The sequence below is a fragment of the Aquarana catesbeiana genome, linkage group LG11 (assembly GCF_042186555.1).
Source record: "Aquarana catesbeiana isolate 2022-GZ linkage group LG11, ASM4218655v1, whole genome shotgun sequence".
Lineage (NCBI taxonomy): Eukaryota > Metazoa > Chordata > Amphibia > Anura > Ranidae > Aquarana > Aquarana catesbeiana.
The window spans coordinates 103,090,584-103,109,585 of NC_133334.1; the positions used below are offsets into that span (position 1 = coordinate 103,090,584).

General features: G+C 43.2%; 1 protein-coding gene across 4 annotated transcripts in view; it reads left to right on the forward strand.

Annotated features, from left to right (window-relative positions):
• Positions 1 to 19,002, forward strand: part of LOC141112213 (uncharacterized) — a 189,119-nt gene that overhangs the window by 146,014 nt on the left and 24,103 nt on the right. For all 4 annotated transcript variants that reach the window (XM_073604812.1, XM_073604813.1, XM_073604814.1 and 1 more), the window contains 2 exons: positions 12,582 to 12,611; positions 14,780 to 14,809. In XM_073604812.1, coding sequence (XP_073460913.1) covers positions 12,582 to 12,611; positions 14,780 to 14,809 — 60 coding nt within the window. The remainder of the gene's footprint in view (positions 1 to 12,581; positions 12,612 to 14,779; positions 14,810 to 19,002) is intronic.

The window sequence follows — 19,002 nt, forward strand, 5'->3', positions numbered from 1 at the left end:
TATATCGATATATGTCCTCCTCCCCATCTGCATCTACCTCCACTTCTAAGCCTGCCTCCATTTCTACTTCCATTCCTATCTCAGCAAAAACAAAAACAAAAGTCAAAGTAACCCCTTCCTCCGCAATAGTTCGAAATACTCGCAGTACTCGCAACGCTGAACCAGTAGGCTCCTCTGCGGAGAGTGTTGATATGGAGAACCATACGGACCATGAGAATACTCTTAGAAACCCCCCTGGAAATAGACATAGAAAACAGATAGAACATAGAAACATTCCAAGAGACCCTCGGAGTATGGAGGGAGTGGTGGAGGGGAACTTGGGGCTAGGGAACGACCCAGAAACAGGAACTAATAGTGGCAACAGTGGCACCACTCTTTCCTCCAACATGGCTACTGTGGAGAATTCTGGTGGTTGGGGTGGTTTAGAGAGTCTACCACCCATAGCGCCAACTTCTTCTACTGGCCATAACATCACTAGTGTGCAATGAATGGAGGAGAGAGACAGAATAAACCCAGCGGGTAACTCAAGCATGCACCCAGTAGACTTACAAACTTATATAGGGAATAATACCAGGGATCCAGATACTGCCGGTTACTCCGGGGAGGACCTGTCTCCACACAATACTGCTGTCCCTCTCAATACGGCTGCTGCTCCGATTGCAGCATTGGCTGTACCTGAATATACCGCTATTGATCCCCAATAATGTGCCTCGATATCTGTAGGTGAGATTGAGAGTACAGCCAACTTACAATTGGATAGAGGAATGGATGCACCTGCAAATTCTGCTCAATTAAGCGAGTCATTCAGGGACAGAAGATCTTGACTTAAGGGCTATACTGCTTTCACTCCCTACTAAACAGGATCTAGCATTATTACCAAGTAGAGGTGACTTGGAAGCTGTGGCACAGCGTCTAGAAGGGGCCCTACAAAAAGAGATATCAGAGGTTCGGGAGCAGTTAGCTATGGTGGAAACTAGGGTTTCTAACCTAGAATCTGAAGTAGAAAAGGTAAACTCGCATATGGATGATTTGGTAACATCAAACTCTGTAGTACAGAAAAAGTTTACCTCAATGCTACTCCAGGTAGATCATCTGACAAACCATAATCGAAGGAATAATATCCGCTTTAGAGGTATTCCTGAAAATGTTGAAGATGCAGAATTAGGACCTACGATACATTCTATCTGTAATAACATTTTGGGAAAACCCCTGCTAGTAGAACTTATAATAGACAGAGTACACCGAGTCACTCCATATAGGAGTCATCGGGGTTAGGTCCACGAGACGTTCTGTGTCGCATACACTTTTTTAATATAAAGGATGAGATTATGCGCCAAGCGTGGCAGCTGGGCCAGATCGAATATGCGGATTCTGATCCTCTCGGATATCTCAAGGAATACATGACGGATGAGAGGTTGACTGCGTCCACTTTTAGACCAGATTAAAGCATCTCGAGCCACATATTCCTCGGGACACCTTTTTCACCTGAGGGTTAAGAGAGACAATCAGTCCTTCCTACTTTACACTTGGGACCAACTACAGGACCTGTTTCTCTTTTTGGGGTGTGAACCTATCCAAGTTCCTAACTGGTTGGATCTTACTTGAATGTGGGGGGGTGATGCCCCTTTTTCTTTTTTTTTTTTTTTTCTTCTGTGTGTTTTGTTGGTTATTGCTATTATTTAGACCCTCAGCTACTATCAATATGCCGGGAGGTAATTATATAACATTAAGGCCCTCGGAGGAGGAGAAAGCATTATAACATTGGTTATCTGTAGCAGTATAGACAGCACAGCAGGCCATAGGCACACCCCCAAATAGGTTTTCTCCTAGTCCCATTGGGCTAGGTTGGGAGAATTGTGTGTGTTATTTTTTTTTTTTTCTTGGCTGTACCTCCCCCTCCACCCCCCCCCCCCCCATAACTTTTCAATCTTATTAAGGGGGAACCATGGCAGATGCTCCCCCCCAGGCACAATCAACCACCCCGGTAAGGTTAACTTCTCTTAACGTGAAAGGACTTAATGTCCAAGAGAAAAGGTCTAGATTACTCAGAGATTTGACAAAGATGCAGAGTCAGAACACATTTTTGTGCTTGAAAGATCCCAAAATTGAGTAATAGAGCTTATCCAGTGGTATATCATAGCCCATCGCCAATTTCGAAGGTTAAGGGAGTTAGTATGCTTATAGCAAGGTCTGCTCCATGGTCGCTAGGCACGTATATTACTGACGAGCAAGGTAGATTCTTGATTTTTCAGGGTGTGATTGGTGCCGGGTAACATTGGTCAATGTGTATTTTCCAAATTCAAACCAGTTGCTTTTTTTAAGGACATTAGTTCCCCTGATTTTGGAATAGCGATGGGGTATTAGTCTTAGGAGGGGATTTTAATTTTGTATATGATCCACTTATGGGTGTCTCAAGGAGGGTATCCCACCTATTATTCTCCTATCTAAAGCGTCTAAAGGCAGAATTACATCTTCTCCATCTGGTATGACGCTTACAACACCCTAATGTTAGAGATTATACTTTTTTTTCTTCAGTCCATTTATCATATTCAAGAATCAATTATTTTTTTCTCCCTCAAAAAGACCTAGATAGAGTCCGAGACACAAAAATTGACCCAAATTTGTTTTCAGATCATGCACCGGTTAGTTTGGATCTAGATTTAAACATCATGGCCATATAGATTCTGCCATGGAGGCTTAACCACTTGCCGACCGCCTAACGTAGATATACGTCGGCAGAATGGCACGGGCAGGCAGAATCACGTATATATACGTGATCTGCCTCCCGCGGGCGGGGGGTCCGATCGGACCCCCCCCCGGTGCCAGCGGCGGTCGGCATCTGACTGGGAGCGTCGGGAGGCGAGGGGGAGACCATCCGATCGTGGCCCCCCCCTCGCGATCGCTCCCAGCCAATGGGAATCCTCCTCTGCCTGTGTGTAGTTTCACACAGGCAGAGGATGTGATGTCATCTCTCCTCGGTCTGGCAGTTTCCGTCCAGCGCCGAGGAGAGAAGACATGTAAGTGCACACAACACAAACACACACAGTAGAACATGCCAGGCATACCTTACACCCCCGATCCCCCCCCAATCACCCCCCCCCCCCTGTCACAAACTGACATTAGCAGTATTTTTTTTTTTTTTTTTTTTCTGATTACTGCATAGTGTCAGTTTGTGACAGTTACAGTGTTAGGGCAGTGAGTATTACCCCCCTTTAGGTCTAGGATACCCCCCTAACCCCCCCTAATAAAGTTTTAACCCCTTGATCACCCCCTGTCACCAGTGTCACTAAGCGATCATTTTTCTGATCGCTGTATTAGTGTCGCTGGTGACGCTAGTTAGTGAGGTAAATATTTAGGTTCGCCATCAGCGTTTTATAGCGACAGGGACCCCCATATACTACCTAATAAATGTTTTAACCCCTTGATTGCCCCCTAGTTAACCCTTTCACCACTGATCACCGTATAACTGTTACGAGTGACGCTGGTTAGTTCGTTTATTTTTTATAGTGTCAGGGCACCCGCCGTTTATTACCGAATAAAAGTTTAGCCCCCTGATCGCCCGGCGGTGATATGCGTCGCCCCAGGCAGCGTCAGATTAGCGCCAGTACCGCTAACACCCACGCACGCAGCATACGCCTCCCTTAGTGGTATAGTATCTGTACGGATCAATATCTGATCCGATCAGATCTATACTAGCGTCCCCAGCAGTTTAGGGTTCCCAAAAACGCAGTGTTAGCGGGATCAGCCCAGATACCCGCTGGCACCTGCGTTTTGCCCCTCTGCCCGGCCCACCCAAGTGCAGTATCGATCGATCACTGTCACTTACAAAACACTAAACGCATAACTGCAGCGTTCGCAGAGTCAGGCCTGATCCCTGCGATCGCTAACAGTTTTTTTGGTAGCGTTTTGGTGAACTGGCAAGCACCAGCCCCAAGCAGTGTCAGGTTAGCGCCAGTACCGCTAACACCCACGCACGCAGCATACGCCTCCCTTAGTGGTATAGTATCTGATCGGATCAATATCTGATCCGATCAGATCTATACTAGCGTCCCCAGCAGTTTAGGGTTCCCACAAACGCAGTGTTAGCGGGATCAGCCCAGATACCTGCTAGCACCTGCGTTTTGCCCCTCCGCCCGGCCCAGCCCAGCCAAGTGCAGTATCGATCGATCACTGACACTTGCAAAACACTAAACGCATAACTGCAGCGTTCGCAGAGTCAGGCCTGATCCTTGCGATCGCTAACAGTTTTTTTGGTAGCGTTTTGGTGAACTGGCAAGCGCCAGCGGCCTAGTACACCCCGGTCGTAGTCAAACCAGCACTGCAGTAACACTTGGTGACGTGGCGAGTCCCATAAGTGCAGTTCAAGCTGGTGAGGTGGCAAGCACAAGTAGTGTCCCGCTGCCACCAAGAAGACAAACACAGGCCCGTCGTGCCCATAGTGCCCTTCCTGCTGCATTCGCCAATCCTAATTGGGAACCCACCGCTTCTGCAGCGCCCGTACTTCCCCCATTCACATCCCCAACCAAATGCAGTAGGCTGCATGAGAGGCATTTTCTTTATGTCCTCCCGAGTACCCCTACCCAACGAACCCCCCCAAAAAAGATGTTGTGTCTGCAGCAAGCGCGGATATAGGCGTGACACCCGCTATTATTGTCCCTCCTGTCCTGACAATCCTGGTCTTTGCATTGGTGAATGTTTTGAACACTACCATTCACTAGCTGAGTATTAGCGTAGGGTACAGCATTGCACAGACTAGGACACACTTTCACAGGGTCTCCCAAGATGCCATCGCATTTTGAGAGACCTGAACCTGGAACCGGTTACCGTTATAAAAGTTAGTTACAAAAAAAAGTGTAAAAAAAAAAAAAAAAAAAAAAAAACATACAAAAATATAAAATAAAAAAAAATAGTTGTCGTTTTATTGTTCTCTCTCTCTCTATTCTCTCTCTATTGTTCTGCTCTTTTTTACTGTATTCTATTCTGCAATGTTTTATTGTTATTATGTTTTATCATGTTTGCTTTTCAGGTATGCAATTTTTATACTTTACCATTTACTGTGCTTTATTGTTAACCATTTTTTTGTCTTCAGGTACGCCATTCACGACTTTGAGTGGTTATACCAGAATGATGCCTGCAGGTTTAGGTATCATCTTGGTATCATTCTTTTCAGCCAGCGGTCGGCTTTCATGTAAAAGCAATCCTAGCGGCTAATTAGCCTCTAGACTGCTTTTACAAGCAGTGGGAGGGAATGCCCCTCCCCCCCCAACGTCTTCCGTGTTTTTCTCTGGCTCTCCTGTCTCAACAGGGAACCTGAAAATGCAGCCGGTGATTCAGCCAGCTGACCATAGAGCTGATCAGAGACCAGAGTGGCTCCAAACATCTCTATGGCCTAAGAAACCGGAAGCTACGAGCATTTTATGACTTAGATTTCGCCGGATGTAAACAGCGCCATTGGGAAATTGGGAAAGCATTTTATCACACCGATCTTGGTGTGGTCAGATGCTTTGAGGGCAGAGGAGAAATCTAGGGTCTAATAGACCCCAATTTTTGCAAAAAAGAGTACCTGTCATTACCTATTGCTATGATAGGGGATATTTACATTCCCTGAGATAACAATAAAAATGATTAAAAAAAAAAAAAATGAAAGGAACAGTTTAAAAATAAGATAAAATAATAATAATAATAAAGAAAAAAAAAAAAAAAAAAAAAAAAAGCACCCCTGTCCCCCCTGCTCTCGCGCTAAGGCGAACGCAAGCGTCGGTCTGGCGTCAAATGTAAACAGCAATTGCACCATGCATGTGAGGTATCGCCGCGAAGGTCAGATCGAGGGCAGTAAGTTTAGCAGTAGACCTCCTCTGTAAATCTAAAGTGGTAACCTGTAAAGGCTTTTAAAGGCTTTTAAAAATGTATTTAGTTTGTCGCCACTGCACGTTTGTGCGCAATTTTAAAGCATGTCATGTTTGGTATCCATGTACTCGGCCTAAGATCATCTTTTTTATTTCATCAAACATTTGGGCAATATAGTGTGTTTTAGTGCATTAAAATGTAAAAAAGTGTGTTTTTTCCCCAAAAAATGCGTTTGAAAAATCGCTGCGCAAATACTGTGTGAAAAAAAAAATGAAACACCCACCATTTTAATCTGTAGGGCATTTGCTTTAAAAAAAATATATAATGTTTGGGGGTTCAAAGTAATTTTCTTGCAAAAAAAAATTATTTTTTTATGTAAACAATAAGTGTCAGAAAGGGCTTTGTCTTCAAGTGGTTAGAAGTGTGGGTGATGTGTGACATAAGCTTCTAGATGTTGTGCATAAAATGCCAGGACAGTTCAAAACCCCCCCAAATGACCCCATTTTGGAAAGTAGACACCCCAAGCTATTTGCTGAGAGTCATGTTGAGTCCATGGAATAATTTATATTGTGACACAAGTTGCGGGAAAGAGACAATTTTTTATTTTTTTTATTTTTTTTTGCGCAAAGTTGTCACTAAATGATATATTGCTCAAACATGCCATGGGAATATGTGAAATTACACCCCAAAATACATTCTGCTGCTTCTCCTGAGTATGGGGATACCACATGTGTGAGACTTTTTGGGAGCCTAGCCGCGTACGGGACCCCGAAAACCAAGCACCGCCTTCAGGCTTTCTAAGGCCGTAAATTTTTGATTTCACTCTTCACTGCCTATCACAGTTTCGGAGGCCATGGAATGCCCAGGTGGCAAAAAAACCCCCCAAATGACCCCATTTTGGAAAGTAGACACCCCAAGCTATTTGATGAGAGGTATAGTGAGTATTTTGCAGACCTCACTTTTTGTCACAAAGTTTTGAAAATTGAAAAAAGAAAAAAAAAAAATTTTTTTTCTCGTCTTTCTTTATTTTCAAAAACAAATGAGAGCTGCAAAATACTCACCATGCCTCTCAGCAAATAGCTTGGGGTGTCTACTTTCCAAAATGGGGTCATTTGGGGGGGGTTTGTGCCACCTGGGCATTCCATGGCCTCCGAAACTGTGATAGGCAGTGAGGAGTAAAATCAAAAATGTACGCCCTTAGAAATCCTGAAGGCAGTGATTGGTTTTCGGGGTCCCGTACGCGGCTAGGCTCCCAAAAAGTCCCACACATGTGGTATCCCCATACTCAGGAGAAGCAGCTAAATGTATTTTGGGGTGCAATTCCACATATGCCCATGGCCTGTGTGAGCAATATATCATTTAGTGACAACTTTGTGCAAAAAAAAAAAAAAAAATTTGTCACTTTCCCGCAACTTGTGTCAAAATATAAAACATTCCATGGACTCAACATGCCTCAAAGCAAATAGCTTGGGGTGTCTACTTTCCAAAATGGGGTCATTTGGGGGGGTTTTATGTCATCTGGGCATTTTATGGCCTTCAAAACTGTGATAGGTAGTGAGGAGTAAAATCAAAAATGTACGCCCTTAGAAATCCTGAAGGCAGTGATTGGTTTTCGGGGCCCCGTACGCGGCTAGGCTCCCAAAAAGTCCCACACATGTGGTATCCCCATACTCAGGAGAAGCAGCTAAATGTATTTTGGGGTGCAATTCCACATATGCCCATGGCCTGTGTGAGCAATATATCATTTAGTGACAACTTTTTGTAATTTTTTTTTTTTTTTTTTTGTCATTGTTCAATCACTTGGGACAAAAAAAATGAATATTCAATGGGCTCAACATGCCTCTCAGCAAATTCCTTGGGGTGTCTACTTTCCAAAATGGGGTCATTTGTGGGGGTTTTGTACTGCCCTGCCATTTTAGCACCTCAAGAAACGACATAGGCAGTCTTAAAGGCTGTGTAAATTCCAGAAAATGTACCCTAGTTTGTAGACGCTATAACTTTTGCGCAAACCAATAAATATACACTTATTGACATTTTTTTTACCAAAGACATGTGGCCGAATACATTTTGGCCTAAATGTATGACTAAAATTGAGTTTATTGGATTTTTTTTAGAACAAAAAGTAGAAAATATAATTTTTTTTCAAAATTTTCGGTCTTTTTCCGTGTATAGCGCAAAAAATAAAAACGGCAGAGGTGATCAAATACTATCAAAAGAAAGCTCTATTTGTGGGAAGAAAAGGACGCAAATTTCGTTTGGGTACAGCATTGCATGACCGCGCAATTAGCAGTTAAAGCGACGCAGTGCCGAATTGTAAAAAGTGCTCTGGTCAGGAAGGGGGTAAAACCTTCCGGGGCTGAAGTGGTTAATGATACACTATTAGAGGACTCCATAACTATGAAGGGGGTACTTCAAAGTCTAAAAGAATACTTCAGTCAAAATGATCAACGCAATATGTCTCTGACAGTATTATGGGAGGCATATAAATGCTTTATAAGAGGAATTTTCCTTAAACATGGAGCTAGGATAAAAAAAACTGAGGCAGTCCGAGACTGCAACGTTATTTTCAAGGATTAGTAACCTTGAGGCTATTCATAATAAAAACACTCGCTATGCAGACACAGAAAGAACTACTCTCCTTACGTCAGAAGTATAATTAAATTGCAAATACAGAAGTGAGGGAGAGATTGCGCCGACATAAACAATCTATTTATGAGTATGGAAATAAACCAGGGGTTTTATTAGCCAGGGCATTGAAAGGGTCCCAAACGAAGACGCATATTACCCAAATTATGGCTGAGTCTGGCATTAAGCTGCAAGACCCAGCGGCTATAGCTCAGGAATTCCAAAAATTTTATTGGAGATTCTATAATTTTCATAACCCTCAATCTCAGCACTGCTCTGTCTGGGAAGATCTGATATCTTCTTTTTTGACATCATCAGGCATGCCCGCACTCCCGGCAGAGGTAATGGAAGTCCCTATAACTAATATAGAACTGGCCTCAGCGATAGAATTATCTGAAACAGGGAAGGCTCTGGGCCCAGATGGGCTGAATTTGTCATATTATAAAACCCTTCAGGAGATCCTTTCCCCTTATTTTCTACGGGCTTATAATTCTATCTCAGGTAACTGTAAGCTAACAGTGGACACTCTGAGGGCCCACATTATTGTGATCCCCAAGCAGGATAAGGATCACACTCAATGTGGGAGCTATCGCCCTATAGCACTCTTAAACGCTGACTTAAAATTAATTTCAAAAATCTTAGCGAATAGGTTACTGCCATATCTCTCCAATCTTATACATGCAGACCAGGCGGATTTTATCCCTCAGAGAGAGGTTAGGGATAATACTATAAGGGCGATAGATTTGATACATATGGCACATTTAGAGAGCCGACCCTTTTAGAGAGCCGACCCTTTTTGCTTTTATCCTAGCTCCATGTTTAAGGAAAATTCCTCTTTCGACCGGGTGGACTGGCAATTTTTGTGATTCACCCTGCGACATATCGGTCTGGGGGAACTAATGCAATCTTGGATTTGGGTAATATTTGGGTAATAATTTGGGTAATATGCGGTTTCGTTTGGGGCCCTTTCAATGCCCTGGCTAATAAAACCCCTGGTTTATTTCCATACTCATAAATAGATTGTTTATGTCGGCACAATCTCTCCCTCACTTCTGTATTTGCAATTTAATTATACTTCTGACGTAAGGAGAGTAGTTCTTTCTGTGTCTGCATAGCGAGTGTTTTTATTATGAATAGCCTCAAGGTTACTAATCCTTGAAAATAACGTTGCAGTCTCGGATTGCCTCAGTTTTTTTTATCCTAGCTTCATGTTTAGGGAAAATTCCTCTTTCAACCGGGTGGACTGGCAATTTTTGCGATTCACCCTGCGACATATCGGTCTGGGGGAACTAATGCAATCTTGGATCGAGGCACTGTACACTGGTCCAACAACTGCGGTGCTGGTTAATGGGGTTCGATCAGAATATTTTTCTCTGTCTAATGGGACGAGACAGGGTTGTCCCCTCTCTCCATTAATGTTTGTGTTAACCCTAGAACCTCTCCTCTGCAAAGTAAGATCGTCCCTTCGATCAGAGGACTCCAGGTCTCAAAGAGGGAGCATAAGAATGCCGCATATGCGGATGACCTTTTATTTTTCCTCACTGACCCGGAGGTCTCACTACCACGTCTACTCCAATGCTTAGCTCAGTATGGGGACCTCTCTAACTTTTCTATAAATGATGCTAAATGTGAAGAGATGACATGGAGCATACAGGTTCAAATGGGTTCAGTCCTTTTTGAAATACTTGCGGGTTAAATTGACACTGAACTTGGCCCAATTATATGAGATAAATTTTTGCCCATTAATATTGAAGATGCAATCATACTTTAAACATTGGCGGACCCTTACCCTCACGTGGTTTGGGAGGTGTAATGCATTTAAGATGACATTGCTCCCCCAGATTTTATATTTAATGCAAGCGATACCTGTTAAATTACCACAAGCTTTTTTTCTCTTGTGTCGGAAATTGTTAATCAAATTCCTTTGGAGCAACAAAGTTGCTAGACTTCGCTACTCGCTGTTGGTCTTGCCTAAATCTCGTGGGGGTATTGGTCTGCCAGATTTGAGTTCATACTATCCAGCAATACACCTGTCTAGAGTAGTGTCATGGTGCTCCACTCCGCAGACTAAACTTTGGGTGTAAGTGGAACAACACGCCTCTTCGATCGCCCTGTCTGTACTGCCTTGGGTTGCTCATAAACACTATCGGGGTTTGAAGAGACACCCTACAATCGGGGCTACTATTGCAGTCCTTGCTCATACACTCTCATCACAAGACCTCTCTCCCTATCCTTCTCCATTAACACTGGTGATTCAGAACCCAGACTTTACGCCCGGGCTTGACAATAAAGCTCCGGGGTTCGATAGGACAAGGTATAACTAGATGTATGCATTTTGTCACCCAACAGGGCTGGATGTCAATGCAAGAGCTTTCTACTCTTTCACAGCCCCCCTGAGCTCTTGGTCTGCTTTCCAACTGTCACATTACTTAAAGTCTATACCGGAAGCGGTATTACATGCTAGGCCATTGACTTTTTTTGAGCGCCTATGTACAAAGGGGAAGCATGTACCACATATGCTATCACTTTTATATAAAGACATTATTGAACCCCCAGAGGGTTATATACCTTTGTTTATATGTCAATGGGAGGCAGACCTTCAGACTCTCTTCACAAGATCTCAAATTAATAGGATCATCTCATTGGCTCATAAATCCTCTATTGCAAGCCGTTTTCAAGAACAGGGATACAACTTATTGGTCAGGTGGTATAGGGCCCTGGCCTTACTTAATAAATTCTATCCGCAAACCTCTAAGTTATGCTGGCATTGTAATAAAGAGACAGGGACACTACTACACATTTTTTGGTTATGTCTATTAATTGCAACATTTTGGAAGGAAGTGGGGAACCTGATCAAACATCTGACATTAGCTGACCTTGGTATGGATCCTTTGGGATATCTTTTGCATCTAAACGAGCTGCCTCTCTATTATTATAAAAAGTCACTGATAGCTCATATGCTGAATGCTGCTTGGGCATGTATTCCAGATTTATGGAAGTCTACTACCGCACCTTCTCTAAAACATTGTTTTTCCAGAATAGACGAAATTAGGACAATGGAATATATGATTGCATCTTTATATGGTAGAGAGAAGGAATTCAGGGACACCTGGCGCCCATGGATGACCTTTACTTGTACTTCCCAGTATGTAGATTTCCTCTCTGTCTAGGTCAGACATGAAGACCTATAATGGCAGGATGGGTCCTATGGGCTGGGTTGGGGGGGGGGAGGGTAAGGGGGTAGGAAGCCATGAAGTTTTGAGTCTGAGTTAGTCAGCTCGCTCCTTTTTTTTCCTTTTTTTGTCTTAAAAGTAGATAAGTCAAGGAATAACAAAGGTAGATATTAAGCAGCGACATAAATATAATGTATATTATAGATGAACAGTTGATGTAATATCACTTGCAGAGGTTATAGGACCCTATTAGATTTGATAATATTTTTTCCTTTTTGTTTTGTTTTTGTTTTTTCTATTAGGGCGGTGTATTATTATTGCATTATTCTTTGTCCATACATTTTTTTTTTTTTGTCGCTGCCGGTATATCTGTTATATTTGTTATGTGAGGTTGGTTTTGATTTGATTTATATGTTCATTCCAAAATGGGTTTATTAGATATTTCTTAGATATATTACACATTTATTAGATATATTAGACATGTTGATGTATTGTCATAAATGGAAAAATCCTTTGAATAAAGAATTATAATTTAAAGAATAGGTCATAGAGCAATATGTGCCTGTGGTAAAGTAAAATAGAATATAGGACCAGAGGGTTTACACTGAAAATTTTTTAATTTTTTTGTGTCATATTAAAGAAAACCTACAAATCATATATTCAAAGACAGATTTTGTTGTATCTTCTTTGACCCCCCTGAGGCTGTACGTGAATTGTATGTCAGACAAGTGTGTTGCAATGAAGCTGTACATGCACTTTGAGCCACAGAAATTGCTAGATAGTAAGGTGGCATTTCTGTTCAAGCAAAGCAGGCTGATGGAAATCTAGATGACATATAGAAAGGGATAAAGCAAATGTGACACTTGGATCCTTTAACATTCTTTGAATCTATGTGTACTTTATTTTATCTAAAATATTGTAATTTTTCTTCAACAGATTCTTATGTAACCCAGACAACTAAACCACGTACGTAGTCTCCAGTCTTTTATTTATTATTAATAAAATGCAAATACTGATAGCAGGCTAGAGCTGGAACCATGAGTGCCTGAAGGGTCCTGCCTACTAATGCCCCTAAAGTAAATGTATGAAAACAATAGGGAACCTTCATCATTGCCTTGTTTTTGAAGGTGCATGTTCTGAGGTTGTCATACACGTCCTAAGAAATGGGTCCTGACGCGAGACACTTTACCTAAAACTTTATTGTTCTAAAACACACTCCATCTACCTGGGTCTCTTCACTCCATCCAGACATATGGAGTTCTCAATGGAACAATAAAGTCCTAAGCAACTGGAGTGTCTGGTGTGGTGTGTCTATTTTTTTGGACATGTGAATACAAGAAAGGTGGTAGACCAGCTGAAGAGCGACCACAGTTTCACTCAAAATGGAACATTTCATACTGATTCTAGCTTTTCTGCTTGTAAGTTACTGATTTGGGAAAACATGCAGTATACAAAGACTAAAGTCTGATGCTGCTTGCTACTTCTAGGTCACTGACACTCAAGGTGGTAAAGCCAGGATTGGAATAGGAGCTAAGAACCTGCACCTTTAAAAAAAATCCAGCAGTGGCAGCTCCTATGTTTTGACCTGTTAGGTTCACTTTAAATTTAGGGCAAAGTAACAGATGCAAGCCCATATATTAGCTTGAGCGTCCTCTGAACTTACCTCTATCTGAACATTAAAATTGCACTATTTTACTCCAAGCAGCTGCTGTCTGGCTTATTCCTCATTTCCCCGCAGTACATGTAAACAAAGAGACAGAGCGCTTGATTTACTAAAACTAGAGAGTGTAAAATCTGGCAATCAGCTTTCAGGTTTTTTTGTCAAAGCTTAACTGAACAAGCTGGAGTTGTAAACTGATTGGTTACCATACACAGCTGCACCAGATTTTGCACTCTCCAGTTTTGGTAAATCAACCCCAGTGAGACAACAAGGAGCGCCTTTAAATGGACAAATGCCAATATTTAGTCAATGGCATATATAAGGGTAGGAATTTGGTGGAAGCATATCAATGTGTGAATGAGCTCCTGCCACCGAGACATAGCTCCAAACTATATGTACAATAATAGGCTTAAAGTATATCTAAAGTCAAAACTTTTTTTTTCATTTTGGGTAATGTAGTGAATGAGTGAAACCTTTGTTTTTTGTCAGTTTTTTTTTTCTACTACCACACCTTCTCTAAAACATTGGTTTTCTAGAATAGACAAAATTAGGACAATGGAATATATGATTGCATCTTTATATGGTAGAGAGTAGCAATTCAGGGACACCTGGCACCCATGGATGACCTTTACTTGTACTTCCCAGTATGTAGATTTCCTCTCTGTCTAGGTCAGACATGAAGACCTATAATGGCAGGATGGGTCCGATGGGCTGGTTCGGGGGGGTGGGGAGGGGGAGGGGGTAGGAAGCCATGATGTTTTGAGTCTGAGTTAGTTTCTTCCTTTTTTGTCTTAAAAGTAGATAAGCCAAGGAATAACAAAGAAAGATATTAAGCAGCGACATAAATATAATGTATATTATAGATGAACAGTTGATGTAATATCACTTGCAGAGGTTATAGGACCCTATTAGATTTGTTAATGTTTTTTCCTTTTTTTTTGTTTTTGTTTTTTCTATTAGGGCGGTGTATTTTAAAATGGGTTTATTAGATATTTCCTTTTTTTTTTTCTTTGATACTATGTTGATGTATTGTCATAAATGGAAAAATCCTTTGAATAAAGAATTATAATTTAAAGAATAGGTCATAGAGCAATATGTGCCTGTGGTAAACTAAAATAGAATATAGGATCAGAGGGTTTACACTGAAAATTTTTGATTTTTTTTGTGTCATATTAAAGAAAACCTACAAATCATATATTCAAAGACAGATTTTGTTGTATCTTCTTTGACCCCCCCTGAGGCTGTACGTGAATTGTATGTCAGACAAGTGTGTTGCAATGAAGCTGTACATGCACTTTGACACAGAAATTGCTAGATAGTAAGGTGGCAATTTCTGTTCGAAGCAAAGCAGGCTGATGGAAATCTAGATGACATATAGAAAGGGATAAAGCAAATGTGACATTGGATCCTTTAACATCCTTTGAATCTATGTGTACTTTATTTTATCTAAAATATTGTAATTTTTCTTCAACAGATTCTGATGTAACCCAGACAACTAAACCACGTACGTAGTCTCCAGTCTTTTATTTATTATTAATAAAATGCAAATACTGATAGCAGGCTGGAGCTGGAACCATGAGTGCCTGAAGGGTCCTGCCTACTAATGCCCCTAAAGTAAATGTAGGAAAACAATAGGGAACCTTCATCGTTGCCTTGCTTTTGAAGGTGCATGTCCTGGGTTTGTCATACACGTCCTAAGAAATGGGTCCTGACGCGTGACACTTTACCTAAAACTTTATTGTTCTAAAATACACTCCATCTACCTGGGTCTCTTCACTCCATCCAGACATATGGAGTTCTCAATGGAACAATAAAGTCCTAAGCAACTGGAGTGTCTGGTGTGGTGTGTCTATTTTTTTGGACATGTGAATGCTAGAAAACGGAAAATTTATATCAAATACTTACCGTAATTTTCCTTTCCTGATGGACTCCATGGCAGCATACGTATGGGTTAATCCCGCCTCTCATACCTCATAGGACCCCACTCCCATAAATCTTTGCTCCTAGCCAGAGGCCGTGTTCCGTAACTTAGCCTACTCCAGCAAATGGGAGGGAACTCCTGCTGCCATGGAGTCCATCAGGAAAGGAAAATTACGGTAAGTATTTGATATAAATTTTCCGTTTTCCTGACAGACTCCATGGCAGCATACGTATGGGAAATGACTAGCCATACACTCCGGGTGGGAAATTGCTGGTTTAAAGAAAAAAGGTTTATTTGGCACCGTCAACAGACAAGACATGCAAACCAAAATTAACCGAAGACAAGGAAGCCGGTTCTACACAATAATGCGTCATAAACGTGTTGATCGACGACCAAGAGGCCGCTTTGCAGATCACTTCCGGAGATACATGACGGGAAGCTGCCCATGACGTAGAAACGCTCCTGGTAGAATGAGCGGTCACCGCTTCTGGAGGAGCCAGACCCTTGGCTGCATAAGCCCCTTGTATAGCCTGAACGATCCAAGCTGCAATGACTCTGGAGGAAGCACGCAAACCCTTGTTCTTTCCTTGAAAATAAACAAACAAATAATCGGATCTTCGGAAAGAGGCAGTGATTTCAAGGTATTGCCTTAAAACTTCTCCCACATCCAAAGGGTGAATGCTAGAGTCCTCAGTCGTCCGGAAAATTGGCAGAACAATCTCCTGATTCTCATGGAATACCGATGTTACCTTAGGATTTGCTCCTAGCATAGGAATTAGGACCACCCGGTCAGGGAAGAAGGTAAGGAATGGTTCTTTACATCCTAGAGAACTGATTTCGGAGACCCTCTTGGCTGATGTTATAGCCACTAGGAATACAGCTTTTAGAGAGAGATCTTTAATAGCTGCTTGATCCACAAGTCGTATTTCCTTCTCAGAAAAGAAATCCAGGACAAGAGGAAGATCCCACTTGGAAAACCTCGGCTTTCTTTGAGGCCTGATCCTTATTGCTCCTCTGAAAAATTGCCTTGTAAGGGGATGTCTGGCCCAGGATATACCTGTGAAGGCAGAGATTGCGGAAACCTGAACCCGTAGAGAACTTACTGATAAGGATAGATCCAGACCTTTTTGTAAGAAACCCAGAATATCCTGAATCCTTGGGTCAATACAGGAACCGTCAGTGGTGGCAACATAATCTGCGAATTTTGACCAAATTCTCTGATAAACTCTATTGGTACCTGGTCTTCTGGCATTTAGTAGAGTTGAAATAGCTGCACTTGGGCATCCTAGGGCTTCCAACCTTTCCCTCTCAAGAACCAAGCCATCAGATGGAGCTGGGATGGGCATGGGTGAAGAGATGCCCCTTGTGATAGGAGATCTGACCTGGATGGGAGAGGAATTGGATTCCGGTAGCTGAGCTGTAATAAGAGGGGGAACCACGGCCTGTTGGGCCAATATGGAACAACTGCCACTATCTCCACTTCTTCCCACCTGAGCCTCGACAGAAAGCGTAGAATGACCGGAACTGGAGGAAAGGCATAAGCCCTGTGGAATCTCCACTGGTCCGTCAGGGCATCCACTCCGAAGGCCTGGGGACAACGACACCTCGTATAGTATTTCCCTATTTTGTAGTTGCAAGGGGATGCAAACAGGTCTACTTCCGGTGTCACTCCCAGGGATAGAATCCAACTGAAGACTTCTGCATGGAGAGACCACTCGTTGTTGTCCAGAGCAAACCTTGAGAGAAAGTCCGCCTGGACATTTTGAGCTCCGGGAAGATAGACAGCCGTCAGATTTGTCAGGTTCGTCTGAGCCCAGGACATGATTGGACCCACTTCCCTCAGTAAGGAGAGACTGCGTGTGCCCCCTTGTCTCTTGATATAGGACACCGCTGTCGTGTTGTCCATCCTTAGGAGGACTAAGGCTCCTGAAGTTAAGTGGAGAAAGGCTCGTAGAGCACAGAAGGCAGCTCGAAGTTCCAGAACATTGGAGACTACACCTCGGGATGGAAAGTCCCACTTGCCTTGGGCTACCTCTGCTAGACAGAGAGCGCCCCAGCCTCTGCTGCTGGCATCCGTTGTCACTGTGATCCAGGAAACGGGTGCTATGGAATGACAGTTGAGGAGGTTCTTCTGCTGTAGCCACCAAGGGAGACTCTCCCGCATGGACGGGGTTATCCGGACCAGATGGTCTCGAGATCCCGGATCCCACTGCTGAAGAAAACCCTTCTGAAAGGGGCGCATCTTCCACTGAGCCCATTTCACCATGGGGGCTGTTGCTACCATGGTGCCGATTATCCTGAGACACTGAGAAGCTCTGAGTAAGGGCGATGACATTGCACGATGAATTCTGTCCCGAATTAACGGGATTTTCTCCAGAGGCAGAGAGATGGTGCTCTCTATCGTGTCGAACTGGGCTCCGAGGAATACCAAAGACTGAGTCGGGTCTAGATGACTTTTCTCCCTGTTTAACAGCCAACCAAACTCCGTCAGAGTAGAAATGACTTGATCTCGGTGCGATAACAGATGCTCTCTGTCCTGTGAGAGCAGGAGTAGATCGTCTAGATAGTGGTGTAATCGGATACCCTTGACCCTGATTAAAGCCACGACAGCCAGTAAGAGCTTCGAAAACACTCGAGGCGATGTTGTAAGCCCGAATGGGAGACATGTAAATTGGAGATGCCTCTGATCGACTGCAAAGCGAAGATACTTCTGGAAGTCCTTTGCAATCGGTACGTGAAAGTAGGCATCTTTCAGGTCTATGGAGACCATCCAATCGCCTGGTTGAATTGTTTGGCGAATTGTTAATAGAGATTCCATCTTGAACTTCTCCTTCTTGATGAAGGAGTTCAGGTGTGTTAGGTCGATGACTGGCCTCCAGGAGCCATTCTTTTTGAGGACCATAAAAAGGGGGGAATACACCCCTTGAAATCTCTCTTCCGAGGGTACCGGGATGGCCGCACCTTGAGCTATCAGTGAGTCCGTGTATGATAGAAGAATTTGTTTCTTCTCCTCCAGGTGAGGAAGGACTGTGGAGACAAACTGATGTAAGGGTGGGCTGCTGAACACCCATGAATGACCTGATGAAACTGTCTTGATTGTCCAGTAATCCCTGATCGAAGCTGCCCAGACGTGCTGAAAAAGGAGTAACCGAGCCCCAACTTGCTCCGCCTGGACAGGCATTATATCAAAAGGACTTGGAAGCCTCCCGTCCACCAGAAGAGGTTGTCTTAGAGGACTTCTGACCAGAAGGCTGATTTCTCCTCCAGTTCTTCTGAACTCACGACCGGGCTTGTAGCGGCGGGCATCTCTAGAACGCTCTTGATCTTGCCTGGGTTGAGGTCTTCTCTGACCCAAGAGGCGACGGTCCTGGGGTAAGAACCCTGACTTACCCCCTGTAGCACGGGTGATGGCGGAGTCCAGCTTATTCCCGAAGAGGGAAGAACCCTCAAAGGGAATTCTGCACCAGGCCTGTTTAGAGGCAGGATCCGCCACCCATGGGCGTAGCCACAAGGCGCACTTAGCTGTGACTGAAGAGAGCATGACACGTGCCACTAGGCGAATAATGTCAAGGGATGCTTCACCCAAGAAGACTGACGCCAGTTTCAGCTCATGAATCGGTGAGTTTTTAACCAAATCTTCAGAGACACTTGCCAAAGCTGCACCCACATCATCCGACCAGGATTCCATGGCTTTAGACAAAGCTGCAAGGGCTAAGGCTGGTTTACAAGCCATACCTGCCGTGATGTAGATACGTTTAAGATCCGTATCGATTTTC